Source organism: Mercenaria mercenaria, chromosome 11 (genome assembly GCF_021730395.1).
Source record: "Mercenaria mercenaria strain notata chromosome 11, MADL_Memer_1, whole genome shotgun sequence".
In the NCBI taxonomy this organism is placed as follows: domain Eukaryota; kingdom Metazoa; phylum Mollusca; class Bivalvia; order Venerida; family Veneridae; genus Mercenaria; species Mercenaria mercenaria.
Genome location: NC_069371.1, coordinates 17,927,582 through 17,948,196, shown reverse-complemented (window position 1 = coordinate 17,948,196; position 20,615 = coordinate 17,927,582). Strand labels below are relative to the sequence as shown.

Sequence of the window (20,615 nt, the reverse complement as noted above, 5' to 3'; positions counted from 1 at the left end):
ACGCAAACAAATAGAAAATTTCTTCCAATTAAGCACCTTTTTCAAGAAAAATGCAGTATGTTTACTCATTGAAACACTGTGAAAATTCTGTTCGATAGAATGGTTTAAAATTTTGCATAATGACTGGAAATGTAATAACAAAAAATAATGTGAAATGATATAAGGTATCCGTATGCTAAATTTTGAGTAATCTGCCATTGAAAATGACCTAGAAGAGCAAATATCTCGCATTCAGGGTCAAATAACTAAACATGTAGCACGGGGACCCCCAGTTTTATTTTTGCATAAATTTGTTTCTTATATGATGCTCTATGATCACGCAAAGTTTAAGAAAATTCTCTCCGCTAGTTGAAATTTTCCTTCTTTGACTATATAAAAAAGCCTTAAACAACTGAGGCATTTCCCCCTTATATTAGAGATGTACCGAAAGATATCAAAGAAATCATCAGATCTGATAAGTACAAAAGAGCACAAGTTCTGTCATACCAAATAAGTGTTTTATTGTGTTAAAACATCATTTATTCCTTTATCTAACAATTTTAAATTCATCACTTGCAATATTTCCACACATCTGATTTATTCCAAACGATTTACTCTATTATATGTTTTTCGATGTAAAACAAATTGAATTAAGTCCGTTCATGTTTTGTCGTTCTGAAAAAAGTATAGATTTATATATCTTCTGCAGTTTTTGCAATCTGCCATTAAATATATTTTGTAGGTCCAGCATGAGAAATTTTCCGTTTGACTCAATGGTTAATGTACACTATTAATACTAAAACGTAGGTAAATTACGTTTAGGAAAAGAAGTAAGATAAACATTAGTTAACTGTCACGATAAAGAATCACTGCCGTTAATATCACACCAGAATTTCGTGCAAAAGTTGAACTAAAGTATAGCATATTGACGATTTAAGCTGGTGTGAAATATTCTTATAACATTTGATCGGAAAATTTAATTCACTTTGTATTTCATTTTAAATTTTTACATGTATCTGCGATGTAAACAGGCAAACACAGATAAACAAACCATATCTTAGAACTGCACTCAGAGCAAAACAGCCGCAAGAATATCTTTGCACCACCTTGAGTTTTTCAAACTTCACCAACATCTCTAAATGAATTAGAAACACCTGCTTTAGGTTGGATGGTATTTCAACTGTTTCAATTGTTAAGGAGTAAAAGTGTTAATTTGTCATACTGCAAAAATATATATGTACAAAAAGATCGGTAAAAACGTTTGTCAAATCGGACTTTTCCAAAAAGCAGCTAAAGTCTAACAGCGTTTTAACCGGGTTTTCTGAATTAGGTGGTAATGAGTTAAAGTTCTAACAATGGCATACCATTAATAACTCCCATGTTGAAGGAAAAGGGAAAAAAGAAATGGACGGGAAGAAAATGTAATTATTGAAATAAATTGGTGTGAAAAATAAAAGTAAAAATACCCAATAATTTCAATGCTTATATCCCTGTGAACTTGACCTTTGACCCTGAAATATATATGGGTCAGAATCACATCAAGACAAACAAACCTAAGAAGTTTCAAGGTTCTCGGTGAAAAACTTTTCCAGATATTGCGCGGAAACCATTTTCGATGTTCAGTTCCCTGTGACCTTGATCTTTGAACCAAATGACCCCGAAATTGGTAGGGGTCATGTACAAAACAAAACCAACATACGTATGAAGTTTCTGGGTCCTAGGTAAATACTTGTCAAGATATTGAGTGGAAACCATTTTCAATGTTCAGGTCCCTGTGACCTTGACCTTTGACCCAGTGACCCTGAAATCACTTTTGGTCATTTACCCATCAAGACCAACATACGCATGAAGTTTCAAGATCCTAGCAGAAATACTTGTCCAGATATTGAACGGAAACCATTTTCATTGTTCAAGTCCCCGTGACCTTGACCTTTAATCCAGTGACACTGAAATCAGTAAGGGCCATGTACACATCAATACCAATATATCTATAAAATATCAAGGTCCTAGGTGAAATACTTGTCCAGCCATTGAGTGAACGAAAAGGTTAATATGTTTAGGTTCCTGTGACATTGACCTTTAATCCAGTGATCCTGAAATCATTTGGTGTCATATACATATCAAGACCAATATACCTATGAAGTTTCAAGGTCCTTGCGGAAATACTTGTCCAGATATTGAGCGGAAACGGGTTTCAATGTTCAGGTCCCTGTGACCTTGACCTTTGATCCAGTGACACTGAGATCAATAAGGGTCATGTACTCATCAGGACCAATACAACTATGAAGTTTCAAAGTCCTACGTGAAATACTTGTCCAGATATTGAATGAACAAGAAAGTTAAAATGTTCAGGTTCCTATGACCTTGACCTTTAACCCAGTTACCTTGAAATCGATTGGGGTCAGGTACTCATAAAGACCAAAAAATCTATGAAATGTCAATGTCCTAGGTGAATAATTGTCCAGATATTGTGCAGAAACCATTTTCAAATGTTCAGGTCACTGTGACCTTAACCTTTAATCCAGTGACCTTGAAATCTGTGGGGGTCATATTCACATCAAGACCAATATACCTGTGAAGTTTCAAAGAAAAAAACAATATAACTGTAATGTTTTGCAAAGGTGATTGTGAATTTTTTTAATAGATAGTATCATTTTATACAGAACGAGTTGAAAAGGGGAAAAAACGTTTTGCAATAAAATACTTTTATTTACGCATGAGATATTTAGAATCATAAACAGATTGAGAATGCAACTTAAAGTTTGAGTAGTATTCCAATTTACTTTGATGTTCATATCTCTTCCATACGGACATATATACTTAATTATAGCTGCAGGTCAAACTTAAAGCTCCTAGGAGTACGATCTCTATGATATGCATCAAATTACTGGATTGCTTTCCATAGCTTTGACAAAGCACATTCTGACTGATATTTAATTTCTCTTGCCCGACTCTGAACAACACATGATAAAGCCAATTTCAAAATAAATGAGTGTTAATTATTATTGGTGTTTCCTTCATTTCCTGTACAATCTGATCAGGGCATCTAAAATTAACTAAATATTCTAATTGGAACTGTATGATCTCTAACAGCATCTATCTAAAAGAAGACAATAATGTCTGTTGCAGCGGCATTTACTTTATGCTACATTAAACAGGAATAATACATTTACGAAGTGGGCGTGGTTCGACGTTTTTCTTTTTATTGTATGCTTCCTAAGTTTATTTTTCATGTTATCTTCACGAGTTCTAATGTTTCATCAGGAATAGAATGAATACTCTTTTCATGATTAACTTAATATGTTATAAATTCCTTCTTGTATGAAGCTAGTCTTTCCTGCATCCTTAATTGCGTTCAAATGTACGGAAGACAATTGAAATTGATAGAAGAATTCAATATATTATTATATTCAGCTTTGCTGATATGACCACAACTCATAAAGCTATTTAATGATTAATAATCAACATATCAATCTCACGTTTATTTATATCAAATAGTATCTTCGGATATATATGAGATCTGTAAGCCTCTGTGTAATTTGAGAAATAAATGGAGACAGCAATGCGATTATCGCTTAGTTCCGGTTGGCAATATCCAGACTTATCAGTTCCAATGACTCGCGTTCATGATGAACTTGCAAATTTATTGGCTGAAACTGATAGTTCAGTCTAATTCTAGAAGAGCTGCCCATGAATTATGAATACATTTGTTCGTTTTGTAGCTGTATGGTATAATTCTCGTTCCAAATGTTTCTATTCGTTTTATCTAGTAATAACTGAATCTAGTAGGTTCTATATTTTAGTAAATGGACATATGAATGCTATTACTTTAGTTATGCGCTGTTTTTCGAATATCCATTGTTAAAGAACGTTACACATGCACCTTATAAAAAGTCACTGGGACATCATTGATATACCTTCTCTAGTCTGCAATTAAGCTCGATAATGCCAATTAAATGCCTACTTTTTTCAACCTTAACTATTCTCTGTTAACGATGTAATATACAGTAAATTGTAAACTTAGAAAAACAAGTTCACTGGTACGAAACTAAACTTGAATATATTCTAAAAGTATTTACGGATTTACATATTTTACATGAACTATACACAATTTTATATTAATATGCAGCATAAAGATGGCACATGCTGAAAGACTAAAAGCATGTTTAATCGATAGTTTGCATATCTGGTTATCTTCAGACTTGGGTTTTAATACATTAAGGGTCAAAAATCAATACTCGAATAGCTAATTTTCAGCTTTTGAAATCGTCTAAATCGGACTTGTGAAAAAGGGTCTAGGTTTGATTTTGAGGGATAATAAATCATTCTTTTTACCTCATTTGAAAGAAGTATTTATATGCAAAGTAATTTGTTAAAAAAGGCGAGAATGTACAAAATAAAGTCTACTATTGTAACATATAACTAAGTTTGATTCTTGTATTATGCAAGTAAGTAACTTTTCAACGATAATTTTAAACTATATCTTAGAAACAGATAAGGTCCATTTTTCAAAATATTTTATATAACGTCAGTGACGCTTTGAAATGTAACTGCAATAAATAGCTATGTGTAAATTTTGTTTGCACTGTTGATAGGGAATTTACTGAATTTCTATCGGTGTGTTTGAAAAAGTTTAAGAATTATCATCGAATGTTTTCATTTCATTTGTCACTGATTACGCAATGTGACGTATTTTTTGCTATAAGGGAGATAAATGTATGAAATTAGGATATATTGATATATAACATTAATTTAAATCTTTATCAATCTCTTTGGACTTCTATAGATTACATACATATCATCATTAGCTATGTAAAAAAATAAAGACAATTTGTACATATCATATCCCTCCAAATCAGTGGATGTGTGCAGAGTGATTTTGAATAGTGGCTATACATGTATTAATTATTACTTTTAGATACGGCAGTACTTTTTAGTTTTATGAAAAGATGTTGAAATGCTATTAAAAATAATGCATTTTAATTAATTCATTCTGTTTCACGTCCTATGCCAATCCTGTTTTATGTTCCAACGGCCAATAACTTGGACCTGAATCCATTCAAATCCAAGGCGGGCACGTGCTAGAACACGGGCACCACGGTAAAGTTTGTGTTTTCATTTAGCTTCCTGCATTATGCTTCTTGGGAGTAATCGCACTAAATTATTAAGATGTGGTATCATGATGGCATCTCAAGTAATAAACCTGATAAAAACTATTTCTCTTCCCGCATACAAATTATTTCGACGCACGAGTCGTTGCATGGATAAGACTTCTGTTAAGCATTCTCCGTGTCTTTCCCAGTGCCAGCAATACTTGTCTTACCCGCAGAGGGAGTAAGATGATCCATGTGCTGCAATTTACAAGTGAATGCGTAAATTTATTACCTACTAAAGTATTATAAGATAGTGCTCAAAAAAAAAAGAATTCGTTTAACTTAATTTCTTACTGATTAAAGGATATGGCATGCTAGAAAGCGAATATTTCACTTATTGAAGATACTGATGAAAATATCTGGCTTCCGGGTAACTGCTTTGCGTACATTTAGTGTTACTATAGCCAGTGCTGATGGTACGTAAGGATCCTAAGAATCAGAAAATATTTCAATACTAATTCAAAGAACGTGGAGACGTTTTACAGCTCCCGTATAGAACGCTATTGTGAAAGTCAATGAAGTCAAAAGGAAGATTGTTAAAAAATAATGTACTCGCTTGTAAACGTATATTACCTACCTGCACATGGCGTTTCTCCTAATGGTTAATTAAGTTTTTAAATGGTTATTTTGTCATCCATAACTGAGAGAAATCTATTAACTTGCAAACAGGAAATAAAAGGTAAATCCAGTGGCAGAAGCATAATTTATCTCCTTAAAGAAATACATTGTCTTTCTTATACAACAAAAAGCAAAATGGTAAATGATTCCGCGGGGTAACATGGAACCGACAATATCTAGACACTTTCCCCGCCGATTTATCGTGGAAGAAGCACAGTTATAAAGTCACACTTAGCAGCGGAACATAAAAAATGTTCGGCAATGTCCGTGAAAGAAGTGATCTTTGAGTAATTTTGTAACAAGAGGGCCATAATGGCCCTATATCGCTCACCTGTTATCATTGCACTTAAGGACAAGAAGGTCAAAAAATCATAATCGAGATCAATCAAATGAATCATGAGAGAATATAGTTGAAATTTTCTTAAAGGTACAATACAAAATACACATAAAAATTGGAGGTACCATCCATGTTGTACCACAGAAAAATGGTCTCAGTTTTTCCCTACGGCTAATAATAAAAAAGTTACTAAATAAGCTATTTTTAGCAATATAAAAGGGAAGTAATTCAAAAAAATTATTGTAAGTGAACAAAAGAAGGATCTGCCAAATAAAAACAAAAGCACTGCAATGCAACGCAAATGCAGAGCAATATACACACAAAACAAAGTCATATGACCTTTGACACCTAAGCGTGACCTTGACCTTGAAGTGAGCCATCCGAAACATGAGCTCTTCACATTGTTTCGATAAGGTGAACATTTGTGTCAGGTTTCTTTAAAATCCTTCAAGGGGTTCAAGAGTTACAGAGCGGAAGGGAAATTGCTAACCAACAGACAGACAGACAGACGGACACCGAGGCGATAACATAATACATTCCTTCGGGCATATAAAAAGGAATCGAGATCTTATGGTGATACAAGTTGTGTGCAAGTTTGGTTAAAATCAAATCATAAATGAAGCTGCTATTGTGCAGACAAGGTCAAAATAGTTAATTCTTGCCCTTTCAGGGGCCATAACTATAACCCAAATTATGGGATCTGGCCAGTTCAAGAAAGGAACCAAGATCTTATGGTGACACAAGTTGTGTGCAAGTTTGATTAAATTAAAATTATAAATGAAGCTGCTATTGTGCAGACAAGGTCAAAATAGCTAATTCTGGCCCTATCAGGGGCCATAACTCTGCAACCCATAATGGAATCTGGCCAGTTCAAAAAAAGGAACCAAGATCTTGTGGTGGCACAAGTTTTATGCAAGTTTGGTTAAAATAAAATCATAAATGAAGCTGCAATTGTGCAGACAGGTCAAATAGCTAATTTTGGCCTTTCAGGGCCATAACTCTGAACCCATATGGATCTGGCCGTCAAGAAAGGAACGAATCTTTGGTGACAAAGTTTTGTGCAGTTTGATTAAATTCAAATCATAAATGAAGCTGCTATTATGCAGACAAGGTCAAAATAGCTAATTCTGGCCCTATCAGGGGCCATACCTCTGGAACCCATAACGGAATCTGGCCAGTTCAAGAAAGGAACCAAGATCTTATGGTGATACAAGTTGTGTGCAAGTTTAGTAAAAATCAAATCATAAATGAAGCTTCTATTGTGCAGACAAGTCAACATAGCTAATTTTGGCCCTTTCAGGGGCCATTACTCTGGAACCCATAATGGATCTGGCCAGTTCAAGAAAGGAACCAAGATCTTATGGTGATACAAGTTGTGTGCAAGTTTGGTTAAAATAAAATCATAAATGAAACCACTATCGTGCAGACAAGAAATTGTGGACGGACGACGGACGGACGGACGACGGACGAAGGGCGATCACAAAAGCTCACCCTGTCACTGAGCTAACAAAAAAGGATATCATTGGAAGTTGCACGTGCGCGATCAAATAAAATTAAGAACAACTGAATGCACACGAGACTTGATTTACAAATTTCAAGATAAAAAGTTATTAAGTACGCATCAATGATCTATAAATGATACAGCCAAATGTACAAGCGAGAATAGTAGTTTTGACGGCCTATTACACCTATTTTAGTTTATGACAGGCACTTATATTGCATATGTATTTAACCAAAGATAATAGGTACTTTCCAATGACGGTATTCAAATAAAAACAATATAAAATTTCTCTTACTTTAGTGTTACATTGTCATCTGGAAGCCGGGTAATGTTTGTACAAGCCAAGCAGATGCTGTCTATTGTTGAACAAGACAAGCAGATGCTGTCTAACTCATCGTTTACAGTTTATTTTGAAAACGATTTCCATTTCCTGCTCTAAATAACTGAGTTTTATAAGCGCTATGTCAAAATTCAGTGACAGCCCTAACAAAATGATTGATTAAGGTCTCAATATTCCAGTAGATAAGAACTCAAATGTGTCTTTATGATGTCATATATAGCAAGCAATATATAAATAAAAAACAATGATGTCATGCTGTCTAACTACAACACCCGATTGTTATGACTACAAGTTCATAGTTCGATAGCTTGCACTAAAGCATACAATAGGAGCAAAGCAATTCCAGGCATAATTTATAAAGGTAATCAAAATCACGGTTTTGTGTAACAAAATAGAAACATAGGAAACTTCACGGGTCGCTCAACATGACAAAAACGAAAATGTTGCAGGCTCGAATTGACTGAGCCTGTTCATGGAGGTAGTGGAAATGCATGCTACAAGACTCGCATCTCATGTTGGTTTTCATCATTTACTGATTTATTACATAATGAGATTTAAAGTACCAAATAACATATAATGTGGTTCCAGGTCATCCCGGTAAATCTTGTTCTTTTGTTTGTTTGTTTTGGGTTTAACGCCGTTTTTAACAGTATTTCAGTCATGTAACGGCGGACAGTTAACGTAACCAGTGTTCTTGGATTCTGCACCAGTACAAACCTGTTCTCCACAAGTAGCTGCCAATTTCTCCACATGAATAATCAGAGTTGGAGGACGAATGTTTTCTGACACAATGTTTTCTATCAAATCGTCATGGAGAACATACGCCCCGCTCGGGGATCTAACTGGCGACAACGCGATCCGTAGACCAACGCTCTCCCTACTGAGCTAAGCGGGCGGGCTAAATCGTGTTCGTAAAATTCTGGTTCTTATGATTAAATCACCATAAATATTTTATAACATCTTGATGAAGGGCTGAGGCATAAATATAGTACTTTTGATCAACTGATTACACCATTCATATTTCTAAATGGTATTTGTCTTCTCAATTGTATGACACTTAGTAAAAGGAACAAAAACTTAAGTGTATGTTTAAAGACTTGACTATAATTTATTTATCTTAAAGTCAAGTTTCGTGATAAATATTGAATACTTTAATTTCTTTTTACATATGACGGATTATATAATATACATAACATCATATCTAAATGTCAATATTACATATCATTGGTCAAGGTTTTACAGCGACGTGGTAGAGTATCCGCCTAAGGTGTGAGAGGTCCCGGGTTCGATTCACGGTCAGGATTGACGTATTTTCAGCATGCTATAAGAATAAATAGTGGATCTGAATTTTATATCATGGTTAAATAAGTTCTTCCCAAATTCAATCAATGGTTTTTTAGGTAGGCAAGGTTTTTACATGGAAATTCGTTAGGAGCTTCAGAAAACCTTAAACACAATAACTTTAGCTGTGTTTTTGAAATAAAAATCCAAGATTTGCATATATCATTGAAAAGGTAAACTGAAACTGTAGTGCAATCGATATATTAACTTGATATCAATTTCTAAATATACATATATTATATAAAGTGTTTAGTAATGTGTTAAAAATGTTGTGTTCACCAACCTAATTCATAATTACTTTGAACATAGAACTGCCAATAAGTTCAATATCCTTTAAACAAATATAAGCATAGGAGCTCTGTTAATTCAAATCCATACCAAACAGTTTTAATGAACATATTCCCTTAAGAAAAAGTCCAATTTAACACCAGTCTATTGCAGCTTATAAAGTGTTTGGAGGCAATTCATATACGCCTAACATGCAAGAGTTTCACTTTTTTATTGTGATACATTACCTCCTTTGGCCGTTCCATTCCTAAATGCTGCTGGAGGGATTTTAATAGCAAGTTAATTTAGTACGTTTCTCTCTTTCCTATGATAAAATTTGAGATAACTTGTTTTTGTTTTGCTTTACGATGCGACAGATGTTGCTCAAATGTACATGTGTTCGACTGTATAAAGAATATGTAACTGCATTAACAAACATTGTTTAAGAAATCATTCTAATTTTTTCCATTTTCATTTTTCATAATCACCTTTTTGCCGCTTGCCTCTAACGGTAATGCGTGACCTAATAAAACTTGTTATAATACAATTAAGTCAAGGCTGTCAAATTAACTGCTTCAGCGCCATTCGATGGATTTGATTTGTCAAGGACCTTATAAAGTTAAAGAAATTTTTATTAGCACATGCATTTCAAGAAAATGACAGTTTTGAGTGAGCTTCGAAATAATATTACATTGAATTCAACCATAATCAAATTGTGATCAAAAATCAAATGTGTGAAGGAAATTGAGAGTTCAAAAGATTCTTAGCCTTATCGTTTCAGATATTCAGAATAAAAACAACCATGTAACCGAATTTTACGCATGATGACTTGCTGTTTCAACGAAAAAAGATAACAAGCATATATCAATTTCGCTTAATCGCTTGCACTACTCTCATACTAGGAACAAGCCCAAATATATACAAAGTGAATGATTCATTAATTTTTGCCAAAGCAGCGTATTCGAAAGCTGATTCTGATAAATGCCCTTGCAAATCCCTTTTTCCCTAACATTTAAATATATTCTATCAGAAGTACTTTTCATGGGCACTTGTAATTGTCGAATGGTGATGTACAATTAAATCTGACACCTAACAATATGATATCTTTTTGTAATTCATTCATGTGGAGTAAGTTTTATTTGTACATACAGTTCATGTGTTTTTGTAGTTTTTTTTCACTGTAGCCACAGTGCTTCCGAAATAATGTGACAATTATCTTTATTTGTTAAGTGTCGGTGTATTAAGAAATCGATAACGTTGTTTTAGAAGATATGTCTCTGCTGTGTCAAAACATAGACATAAAAGTGACTAAGCCTAAGGGTTCAGCTGAACTAGAGAACACACAAAGTTTTAGGTTATGTTTTACTTTCCTATGTTAATAGAATTTTAAATCAAATTTACGTAATCTTATTTCGGACAGGGCAGAACAAGTAACCTAGAAAACATATATCAAATTTCAAATTCTGGGCAAAGATAGGTTATCTTATTTTTTTAATTTTACAAGTAGTTGTTTTTGTTAATTTATAGATAATATCCTATCAAAAGATATAAAAAAAATGTTAATTTTCCTTTTAAAATTTATATGTTTATGGCTAGGCATAGTAAGTGTTTTTAACTGAGTATATGGATGAATATTTCAAGGTGCTTATCTCAACATGATTTTATTTTATTACGAAATGTTCAAAATGTTGGCCTTGATGTGCAACCATTTCGCGTAGAGATAAATTTGTATTCGTCTATCCGTTCCTCAGTGTGTCCATCAGACTAAATGGGTTTTACATAGATTTAGGTGCAGGCCATTAATTGTTTGCAAAATGTCTCTTATTATAAGTATATGGCATGTACAGCCTTCCATAAATAGAAACACTTATATCTAAGTGTTTCTATTTATGGAAGGCTGTACATGCCATATACTAGTGTTTCTATTTATGGAAGGCTGTACATGCCATATACTTATAATAAGGCCAGAATTTTTTAATTTTTAGTTTTACCGATTTTTTTTGGAAAAGGGTAGAGTAGGAGGAGGGAATAAAAAAATAAATAAAAAACAGTTGCGCAATTTTTTTTTCTACTGAATTATTTTTGGAAAAGGGTAGGGTAGGAGGAGAAAAAAAAAAGTTACGCAAAATGTTGTTTTATAACATGATGACTATGATAGTGTACCTGAGAAATAATACATCCTTTGCCATGCTTTGTTGTGTTAAGAGCATGGTTAGAAGTTCAGACACGTAGGAATTATATAACGAGCCCGTACTTGGGAGTGATCTAATTACACACATCTAAATGACTAACCCTGCTCTAATCAACAACAAAGCATGGCAAAGGATTTATTATTTCCATTCTAACGTGTTAATAAGACAAATCACTATATGCGACTTTCAAAAATATACTTTAAATGATATTCACATACGACTTTACATTTTATTATAAAATGAAATATACAACATTACACTTTAATACAAGGCATACACATGTCACATAAACTCTGAGCTTATCAGCACCATTAAAATATAACCTATTTTTAAAAATGCCACTTCAAAACTTCCATTCAAATATTTACAGTTACTCCGAACTTCACATATGACTTTCCTTACAACATTACACTTTTACAAGGCAAACACATGTCACATATAAAACTCTGACCTTATCAGCACCATTAAAAAATATAACCTTTTATTAGTATTTTATTAATATAATGTTTTGTAGAAAGTTTCTATGATCTATACATAATTCGTGTATTAATTTTATTTTGTCTTCTGTTTTTTGGTTTTTTTTTGCATTCCTAGTGGCTGGTTTGAGATGCTTGACAGTGAAGCATGTATTGCAAACTGGTCTGACAATGCTGAAGTCCTCCTTCAGTTGGTTGATCTCGTCATTTCTCAAAATGTCCACATCACCACAGAAGAAACATATTTCATCAAATGTCTGTGTTATTCCTGAAAATATATTGAAAGTTTGTGTGAATGTATGAATGCAAGAAATAAATTCCATATCAATGCAGTTGTGTTATTTCATCATTTGACGACAGTATTTATATTATACATATTATATTATATTATATATATATTATACGTATGGCAACTCTATAAAAGATAATCTATTAAAACAAGACATTATATTGATTAACTTTTTTTAACCTTTTTTTTTGCAACTTTCCAGCTTTATGCCAGTGGCAAGCTACTTTAGCATAACTTTAACTGATTGGACCTTCTGGTTCTTTAATATGCTAAGTGCATAGCACCAGCACATGTACCATAATATTATGTTTAATATGCACTGCTAAAACAAGAATGCCTACCAGCATAATAAGACACCTCTATTGGAAATGAACAACTCAATCCTTCTCTAACGATAAGGATGTCTTGCATAGGTCCTCTAGGAAAGAGTGGATTACCACAAACATACAGCAACTCCTCCTGGACACGTATTATTAGTTGTTCCTGTGGTCGTGTCAGGCTGGTCTTACAATAAACCACCCTCCTCTTACCACACTCCACACAGTACAAAGCCTCGAACTTTGGCTAAAAAATAAGAAGGAAGAATTTAAATATTGCTTCTTCATCCAAAACATTATTGCTGTAGTGTCATTCATTAATCTGTATTAAAAACAGTAAGAGGTGACTGATATTATCAGCCCTCCATAACTAATTAAAGTAAGCTCATATCTTTAAACTCTTATAAAACCATTAAAATCAAATCAGAGACAACATTAGTGTAAACCCCACCTACAACGCATTTAAGAAGTATTTTACAAAGAGCAGATAATGTAGGGTTACTACTACATATTCAAATTAAATGCTGTTTCAATACACTTAAATCTATGTATTAATTGGGTTTCAAGCTCTATCAGATATTAAAGTGATGAAGCAAACTTCCAACAACAACACGAGGAGTATCTATTTCAAGCAGTCACTGTATACAGGAGTGTATTATTATACTAGCACATACATGTCTAAACTGAAGGAACATGTCAAGAAATGAAACAAAATATTTACATATGTATCATACAAATCACACATGAAAATGTGTTTTTAATATATGGTTTTCTGGGCTTGCCTTCACAAAACTTTCTGAAGCAGAAATTTCAGTATGTTTTATATTTATGTGAAATGTTCCTTCAAGGTTTTCATTTAGCCCTTAGCCTGCTGGCGGCAATTGACTCTGCCTTTGCGACCAGTGCAGACCAAGATCAGCCTGCACATCCGTGCATTCTGATCATGGTCTGCACTGTTCGCTATTCAGTCAGTAAATTTTCAGTTAACACCCCTTTGAATAATAAGTGGTACTGCCCAAATTGAATGATGGACCAGTCCATTATAGAAATTTAGCAGGCTAAAGGTTAAAAGCTTTTCATTGTTATATATTGTCAGAACTAGTAAAAGCAACACAGAAGTAGTGGAGAATTAAAGTATGTCAATTGCACAACATTTGAAACTAAGTGTTCCAAGCAGATTTAATATGTTTGTTTTATGTTTGCTTTCACAGTAGTACAACACTATGTTCCAGTTGACAGTTAACTTAATCAGAGTTCCTGGGTTTCTTAACCAGTATTAACCTTTCTCTCTGCAAGTAACACGTGAATCAGAGGTATTAAAGGGACGAATGACCCGAGACTTATCCACTGCACTACCAAGCCCGGCTTTGAGCAGATTAAAGGAACATTCATTATACATGTAGCTACAAATTTATACATGATATTAAAGGCATTAAGATGGACAGACTGAAAGAATTTAAACATTATTTTGATTAATATATGTCAGGGAAAGACTATAACTAAAGCAATACTGTGTGACAAAAGAAACCAGGAGAAAATATATTTTACAGTTGGAGGATAGTCTTAGAAAAACATTATATAGGTTTAATCAGCATTGTCATTTCAATTCTTCAAAAGATTAAAATTGAATGTTTTCGTTTGTCATTCAGAATACTAAAGAGTGTTAAACCACCACCAGGTACCATAACAGATTTAAAGCACTTGTCTCTTTCAGTCGCTTCAGGTTTCACCTTGAGTGATGGTCTATCACTTTCTGTTGTCTCTGTACCATACACCTCATTGAAGATTTTGTAATTTTCATCCTGGTCTAAAACCGGGTCAGGTAGAAAGTGTAACTCTCTATAATTGTCTTCTAGTATTCTGGGTAGAGAAAGGCAACAGTATTGACAGGTTTCCACATTCTGAAGGTCACACTTCTTTATCTGAAAATATGTTAAAACATTTTGATATTTAATATAGAAATTTACTGAATGAGTAGCGAACAATGCAGATCATTATCATACTGCACGGACATGCAGGCTGATCTTGATCTGCACTGGTCCAAAAGGCAGATACAATTGCGCTTTATAACAACATTTATGGGTTAAGTACATAGCTTCTTCGGAAAACAAAAACAGTGAACAGTGTCTGTAAGTCTTTTATTGACAGCACTGATTGGCTCCTGGGAAGAACCACCGACTCTGAAAGCTAGCTAAATAGCTTTCCTTATTTAAAAGAATACAATCAAAGTACTAAAAGCTTGAACCTCCAGTGGTAAAAGTGGAAAGTGATCATGAATCTGGGATCTTACCCACTCGGCTTTGTTTTTACTACCAGAAGTGTTTTACAAATCCTCAAATGCTTCCAGTTATTTTTGTATTGTATATATTTAAAAAGACTTTAAAAAACAGACCTGAAATACATAATGACGTTCTCTGCAGTGGCGTTTCACAAAGTCGTAAAGTCTCTCGTTCTGGCTAAACTTCTTCTTCGGATCGACATCCTCCATAGCAATTAACCTCATCATACTTGAAAGGTCTGAGATCTCTTCTTCTGTACATGCATTTTGAACAGAGACTGTTCCATGCTTTCGCTGCAATCGAGCAAAAATGTCTTTCACAATGCACATTGTAACAACAGATTCTTGTAGTGCTTTTTGTAGGGATGGTTTACCACAGTTACGAATTTTTTTCAAAGATGTCATGGATTTCATTAACATTTCATTTCCTGCATCCATTTCTGCCCTTGATAGTGAAACATTTTGCAAGCCTATGTTTAGAAGGGACATGACTCGTTCGGCTGGATTATTATAGCTTTGATTGGGTTCTGTTCTGCATGCAATGAACATATCTAAATCTAGTGCAATGAACTCGAGTATAGCAGCAAACTGGACACTGGTGTATGTGGTTCTATGGTCTGGTCCACCGTCTGTGTATCGCACAATTATAGGACAGTCACTGTGTACTCCATCTTCAGAATAAGAGTCGCGAACAATTTTTACAGTCTCTGTGGCATGTCGCAATGGGGATGATGCTTGGAAGACCTTATCTTTCACCGTTATGTGAACATTACCACGGTGAAAAGTTTCTTTCACTTCAGATGGAATGTTCACTTCCAAAAATACAGATGGAACTAGTCCACATATATGGTAGTCGTGGTCCAATTACAGAAGCTGAGGACCAGTACCAGATACAAGTCCACGGTTATGAGATCTGCTACATGCACCTGTGGGTTTTCCTTGCTCCCCTACAGCGATTATGGCTTTATCATCAAGGCACTGCATACGTGTACTACGTCTCCATTTTACAGCAAAATGTTTCAGTAGCATGTATTGGTAATATGCATATTCTGAATCAACATGCTGAGCTCTAAGTAAACGCTGTTGGACAGCATGTCTGACATTAAATTTGCCAGTGTATATTGCTGCACTTGCGGCATACTGATTTGATGGGCAAAAGTTAAGGCGTATACAGGATGTAGAAGGAGCAACTGAATTGGGAGGCATGCGCTCTAGAATTTGATCCCTCAAGTCAGAAACTGAAACTGCAAATGGCATATATGCCACATCTGTGTTACGACGTTCATGAACCACACTTTTTTGGTTCAAGTATTTTCCAAGTTCATCCCAGAAAGGATCAAATTTTGGATCTCTTATTCTACCATTGTTCTTCCGAAGGGATCATCTGAATTTAACAGAAATTCGCAAACTCTTTTGTCAATAGCAGCTTCCTGTTCATTACAAGGTGACATAGAAAAGCCTTTAAGATATGAGAACATAGACCGCAGAATAGCCGGCTTATCTTTCGTTGACCTTGCATATAGATCCATGAACTCATTCTTCATTGCTCGTGTGGCATACTTAATTATGTTTGATTTGATGTCATTAATAACTCTTATATCTCCTGCACTGTCATGATATTGCTCATTTTCAGGTTGTTTCCAAATTACTGTCAGATTTCCGAGGTAATTTCCATGACTGTAAGTGAAAATTCCATACGGAAAAGGTAACTCTAAGTGTTCCAACCACACCCTACGTTTAACAGGGTCATTTGGCTCTATCTCTACTAGATCCAATGGTTCATAATAATTCATTTTTTCTAAAACTTTGATCAGGTTACTATAGTCAAACTCTTTTGACTTCTTTGATTTGACATTTCCTTTTGATGACTTTTCATGTGTGGATCTGATCTGAAAACTGAAGTTGTCACTCCAGGATCGCACTGGTTCAGGGTTCTTATGATTACCATCGGAACGTTTCCTCTGTTCGCCTAAAAATGCTGCATACTTCTGTAAACCTTCTAAAAAGTCACTCAGTTTTGTTCGAAAAGATGTTAATTTTTCATTCAAAAGCCACGGAAGCATGATGATGTGATACAACTTTGCCATCTGTGTTTGCAGTTCCTCCACAGTTATCTGCAATACAGAAAATCACAACCTAATGAAGCAAGATTTGACCTGCATGACCTTTACCTTCAAGTACAATACTGACATACAGGAAGTATTATAAAGCTTACATGAAAGACAATTTCTTGTGCATATGATGTGGATGATGTGAAACAACTACTTAAAGTTTGAATAAAAATTAATGCATTTCGTAACACTGCAAACTGAGATAGAGTGAAAATGCATAAAAATTAACCATAAATTGTAAGTAAAAGAGGGCATAATTCATGACAAATTGGTGCCAGAGTTATGCACCTTTATATGTAATATGATGTGGGTGATAATACTGAACAATTTATTCTAAGTTTCAATCAAATTAATTCGGTAATAACAGAGATAGAGTGAAAGTTAATAAAAACTTTTACCTGAAATTAGAAGTAAAAAGGGGGAATAAATCATGAAAAATTTGCGCCAGAGTTATGCACCTTGTGTCATATGATGTGGGTGATAATGTTGAACAATTTTAAGATACATGTATTTTTATTAAATGAACAAGTCATTTTATTATCTTACACGAGGTTCTCGCTTATGTTGCTCCTTCCATTTTCTGTAACCAGTAAAGTCATCAAATGGCTTCGGTATTTTAATACGCCTGGCTCTTAGTCTCTCCTGAAAGGGGTCTATATACCATAGAACATCACAAAGATCCTTCGCAACTCTCATTTCAAGGTTACTTTGATGATTCATAAATTTCACATTTTCCTTCTCTAAGTAGGCTATAATATCATTATACATACGATCTTTTTCATTCTGCTTCTCTCTGCAAAACAAAAAATGTACAGTATATAGGACATACTAAATTAATCTCCTAGATTCAAGAGTATTAAAATATTTAAGAAATAATATATCTCATCCAGTGATTTGTCGTTGAATAAATCATTGCTTGGAGTTCAGATGCGAAGGAATTATATCACGAGGGCGTAGCCCGAGTGATATAATAAATACGCATCTGAACGACAAGCAATGATTTATTCAAGAGCAAATCACTAAATGAGATATATTATTTCGATTCTAACACGTTATAAAAGATTTTAAAGTACATCCTTGATGATATGCATTAAATATTTGCCCGTTTTCAGTCGGTTTCTTTTCCAGCGCGCCTATATGCCGCTTGACGCCATGACGTAATAATTGTGACGTCAGAACAGTGATTTGTTGTATGATAATTCACTGCTTTCCTCCTTTTTTTGTTTAATAGGAAAATGAATCGGATCGTGTCAGAATTGAAAATACAATCTGTAAAAAAGATCCTTTGGAAGAATGCAACCAAGAAGAATAATAGCAGACTCGGTTTGATTGAGTCTGTTCATGAGAGGTAATGAAATGTGCAACACCTCTCACGCCCCCTAGCACCGGCTTAAGCGGAACTCTACTACACATATGTTGAATACACTCCATGATCCCAAAGGACCAGAAAATATAACAACACTGAATCCAAGTACGGGGAGACATTTTACAGTCGCCACATGGCACTTAAAGATTGCTGTTGTGATAGTTAATAAAATCTGTAAAAAAGATCCTTTGGAAGCAAAGAATGCAACCAAGAAGAATAATAGCAGACTCGGTTTGACTGAGTCTGTTCATGAGAGGTAATGAGAAGTGCAACACCTCATTATCTTCCTGATTTTAACGATAAAATATAGTCTCCTGTTTGTAAATACATTTCTGATATTCATACTGATAACCGGACCTCTAACCTCCTCTGTAGAAGTTGTCTACAGGTATAAGATACATTTTTTATTAACGTCGGTGTTACATATATAGACAACAGCTATCGACCGTCTGACATAAAAAGGTCCGAGCATTTTCACATACTATTTAAAGTTCTTATTTATACTGTGAATATACCTTGGTTTTGGTAGGAATGAGTAACTGCGTCTCATACTCATTAGAACGTCAAATGCTGTAGATTTGGCAGGTGTGCTACTACATCTGTCAGAGGCCGCAGATGCTGTCCCAGGTTTCATTTTGCACTGTATGTATTTAAAGTCATTCTGCAGAATAATGTCAACTACCATGTCATGTTGACAAGTAATCATTTTTTTTGGAACATTGTTCGTCAAACTTGGAAGACGCCGTAATTTCATCTGTCTCGTGGTTTGTTAATTCCGACGGTACATTACAAGCCATGACATCGTCAATAGTTTCTCCAGGACTTACTTTAACAAATATGACTCTTTTATCCTCTGCCTTTGAGTAAAACACCAAACCAAGCCAAGATATTGAACTAGTCGTGTTTTTATTTTGATGTTTTTTCACTCGATAGTCAGTGTGCGATAAGCGCTTGAGCGACTAGGTATTAAAGCCGCACGATTTCCATTCCCGTACCGTTTTAATTACGGTCAGTCAGCGGATCTCTCGTGTGTTGTCATTTTTGGCCACTTTTGATTTTTTTCTTTTTTGGAATCATACTTTTTTTTTCACTTTCCAAAATTTTAGGGTCGGCGGGTCGGTAAAACTAAAGGTAAAAAAATACTGGCCTAAGAGACAATCTTCAAAGTATAATAAAATGTGTGTAAACCTAATTTAGAGTAGTGAAGATATCAAGTTCTAAGATTCAAGCTTACACCTCATTAACATAAAATACCATACTGGTTTTTACTTGAAACATAATCTATCTAAAGGCTGAAAAAGCGCTCTGTCATGATTAAAGTCAACTTTGATAAACAGTTTGACTGACACCTGAATAATTCAAATTGTTGCTGAAGAACACTTAATGAAGCCGATAACAGAATAAATGGTAGTATCAGGACACGTAAAAGATTCTTGCTAACCCTTAATTGGTGTATCTATTTACCAGTAAATAACCAACGAACATGCTGAACAACTTAATAAAGGCATTTAAAATGGAATGATTTCTTTGCTATAGTTGTGTTGTGTTGTATTGTTAAGCTATATTATTTGTAAATTAGATCACTGACACGGCGTTTCAGTCAATGGGTTATCAACAATGACCGTTGAAGACTTCACCTCTTCCTTAGGATTAAGGTTCTATGTTTCTGTTTTTAAAACATTTTCAATGGCACACAACATACATACTTTTAGTAATGTCTCAGCATTTATATATCAAAGAGGAATGTTGATGGTTGAGTTTTATAAGTTGGATTACTCTTACGTTTTCTGTGTATTAAGTTGTTTTGTGAAACTAACAAATATCCTGATTGCTGCAACCGTTTTCATTGTAATCTGATTTAACTTGGCTTCAAAGTAAGAGAGTACAATGGGTACGAGTGTTTTTTTTAAATAGACCATAAAATGGAAGTGCAAATGGTGGTCTCTGCACAAATGGTCTCTTCATATAACATTATTTGATCTTTTACAACACAAAAAAGGAAGTTAAAAAGTTATCTCTTAATGCTAGTGGTCTCTTAACAGTCATTTTC

General features: G+C 34.3%; 2 protein-coding genes across 2 annotated transcripts in view; both read right to left on the bottom strand.

Moving 5' to 3' along the window:
* Positions 1–20,615, bottom strand: part of LOC123530781 (calcitonin gene-related peptide type 1 receptor-like) — a 265,533-nt gene that overhangs the window by 97,794 nt on the left and 147,124 nt on the right. The gene's annotated exons all lie outside the window — the stretch shown is intronic.
* On the bottom strand, positions 12,010–19,420 carry LOC123531296 (uncharacterized). Its single transcript, XM_053518669.1, has 5 exons — positions 19,081–19,420; positions 15,203–17,992; positions 14,541–14,732; positions 12,835–13,057; positions 12,010–12,472 (listed from the first exon to the last, which is right to left on the bottom strand). The coding sequence occupies exons 2-5, from the start codon at positions 15,635–15,637 to the stop codon at positions 12,213–12,215; spliced, it is 1,110 nt and encodes a 369-aa protein (XP_053374644.1). The 5' UTR covers positions 15,638–17,992; positions 19,081–19,420; the 3' UTR covers positions 12,010–12,212.

Excerpts from the sequence above, each read along its gene's own strand:
- LOC123531296 (XM_053518669.1), bottom strand. The coding sequence starts at position 15,637 with ATGTTCATTGCATGCAGAACAGAACCCAATCAAAGCTATAATAATCCA. Across the intron at positions 13,058-14,540 it reads GTGATAGACCATCACTCAAG|CCAAAGTTCGAGGCTTTGTA; the intron begins GTGAAACCTGAA and ends CTTATTTTTTAG. Across the intron at positions 12,473-12,834 it reads AGAGGTGTCTTATTATGCTG|GAATAACACAGACATTTGAT; the intron begins GTAGGCATTCTT and ends ATATATTTTCAG.